Source organism: Myotis brandtii, unplaced genomic scaffold, assembly GCF_000412655.1.
Source record: "Myotis brandtii unplaced genomic scaffold, ASM41265v1 scaffold191, whole genome shotgun sequence".
Classification (NCBI taxonomy): Eukaryota; Metazoa; Chordata; class Mammalia; order Chiroptera; family Vespertilionidae; genus Myotis; species Myotis brandtii.
The window spans coordinates 985,311-987,049 of record NW_005357115.1 but is presented as its reverse complement, the minus strand read 5'-3'; the positions used below and the strand labels follow the sequence as shown (position 1 = coordinate 987,049).

General features: G+C 40.1%; 1 protein-coding gene across 1 annotated transcript in view; it reads left to right on the top strand.

Annotated features, from left to right (window-relative positions):
• Nucleotides 1-5: 5 nt before the first annotated feature.
• Nucleotides 6-1,739, top strand: part of HNRNPLL (heterogeneous nuclear ribonucleoprotein L-like) — a gene marked incomplete at its 5' end in the record, with an annotated part of 31,018 nt that continues 29,284 nt past the window's right edge. The window contains one exon of the mRNA XM_005864723.2: nt 6-122. Coding sequence (XP_005864785.2) covers nt 6-122 — 117 coding nt within the window. The remainder of the gene's footprint in view (nt 123-1,739) is intronic.

Here is a 1,739-nt window from a genome sequence, read left to right as displayed (position 1 = left end):
GGGTCGCGTGGCGTCTGCGCGCCCAGGGCCGGAGGAGAGTCCGTCCAAACCGCGAGTTAGGCTCTGGCGCTCGCACCCTCGTTCCCCTGAAGGTTTCACTCAAACATGTTGGCTCTTGGCAGGTATGGCGTGCAGGCTCGGCTCTGCCCAGTGTTAAGATTATTGCTGAGTACAGTTTTTAGCTCTTCGGTTAAAAAAAAAAGCATCGGTGGGTGTTAGGACATCCCTTGACTTTCAAGTAAAACAAATCTTAAAACCACCTCCCTTCTTCATTGACCGTTTGTACCTCATTAGACACACGCTCCTGGATTCTTGTTTTCTCTCATCAAACATCGCTGGAGGCATAAGGAAGGTGAACACGGTTTTATCCGTAGCAAATGGTAACTCAGCTTCGGTTGGATGGAGACTTGAAGGAAACAAGCCAAGGAATGGTTTTTGCCCCCTTTTGGTGCATAAGCTATCTTAATGACTTGGATGTTCTGTAAACATTGAACACATTTTAATGGTCATTTTATTTTTCATTGTTTCTTTTCCCCCGTTTTTGCCCTCCCCTCCCCCTTTTATTCTGTTCTGCTAGTGAGTAACAGGAAATTAAAGATTGTTCAAGTGGTTTGTTGATGAAAATATATTCCTCACTTTTTATTAAATAGATTTGCAAGATGGCAAAATGCTAAGATAAAAATGTAAATCCTAGGGTTTCCAAAGAAAGGAATATATATTATATAGAGAATCTAGTTTGAATTTAAGATACATTAATACACTTTAATGATCTAAATTACAGTGATGATAGGCATATTATGGTGACTTACTGGGTGAATATGGGATGGGAGATGGATGAAGTCACTTTGTTAGCTTAGCTCCCACAGGAAAAGCTTAGAGACCGTGTCAGTGAGCATAGTAACTACACTGTGTGGAATGAAACATTCAAAGATGTGTGCCCTGGAGCAGTAAAATCTTCAGATAAACTGCTACAGTAAATGACTTTCAGGCCTAGTTTTGGGAAAGAAATGAAAAGCAGTAGGTATTACTATCTTTTGGCTTTATTTCTTCGTGGTAGTACAAAGTGAAAAGAGCTGTTAATAGAGGCGGCAGCCCAAGCAAGGCATGTGCCTTGGCTTTGGAAATCGGTTTGCTACCGATCACACGAGATGGTTGGATTATGATCACTGTGATTTCTTAACTCATTTAAAAAAATGCTTGAGCCCCTACCCTGTATGTGCCAGGTGCAGTTCTCAGTGATATAATAGTAAAAAAAAGTCTGTTATTGGGAAGTCGGTGAGATTACATCATTCAGTGCTTTCCTTTTTCCTCTGTGAAATTGAATGTAACTTTCAAAGCTCGCAGTTACAGACACAGCAACTGGGATGAACTTAAGCAAAACAAAAAGAGGTCAGGGGTAGGGAATTTATTGGCCCATATAACTGGGAAAGCCAAGTTGTGGCGCTGCTTTCAGGCATGACTGGACTCTGGGATTTAGATGATGTCATAGAGACTCGATTCTGTGTCTTTCCCTGTTTCAGCTCTATCTTATAACTAGCAAATAAAGAGAACATTCTCTTTTCCCCAATGCCCATATTTATCTCCTCCGATCAACTTTTTTTTTTTTAATCTCTTACTTCATTCCCACAACTAATCATTGTGCTATTTCTGAAGTTGGGGAGGCATGACTGATTGAGAATATCAATATAATAATGTGGATTGGAAGGATTTTTCTTTCTTCTTTTTTTCTTTTTTTTTTT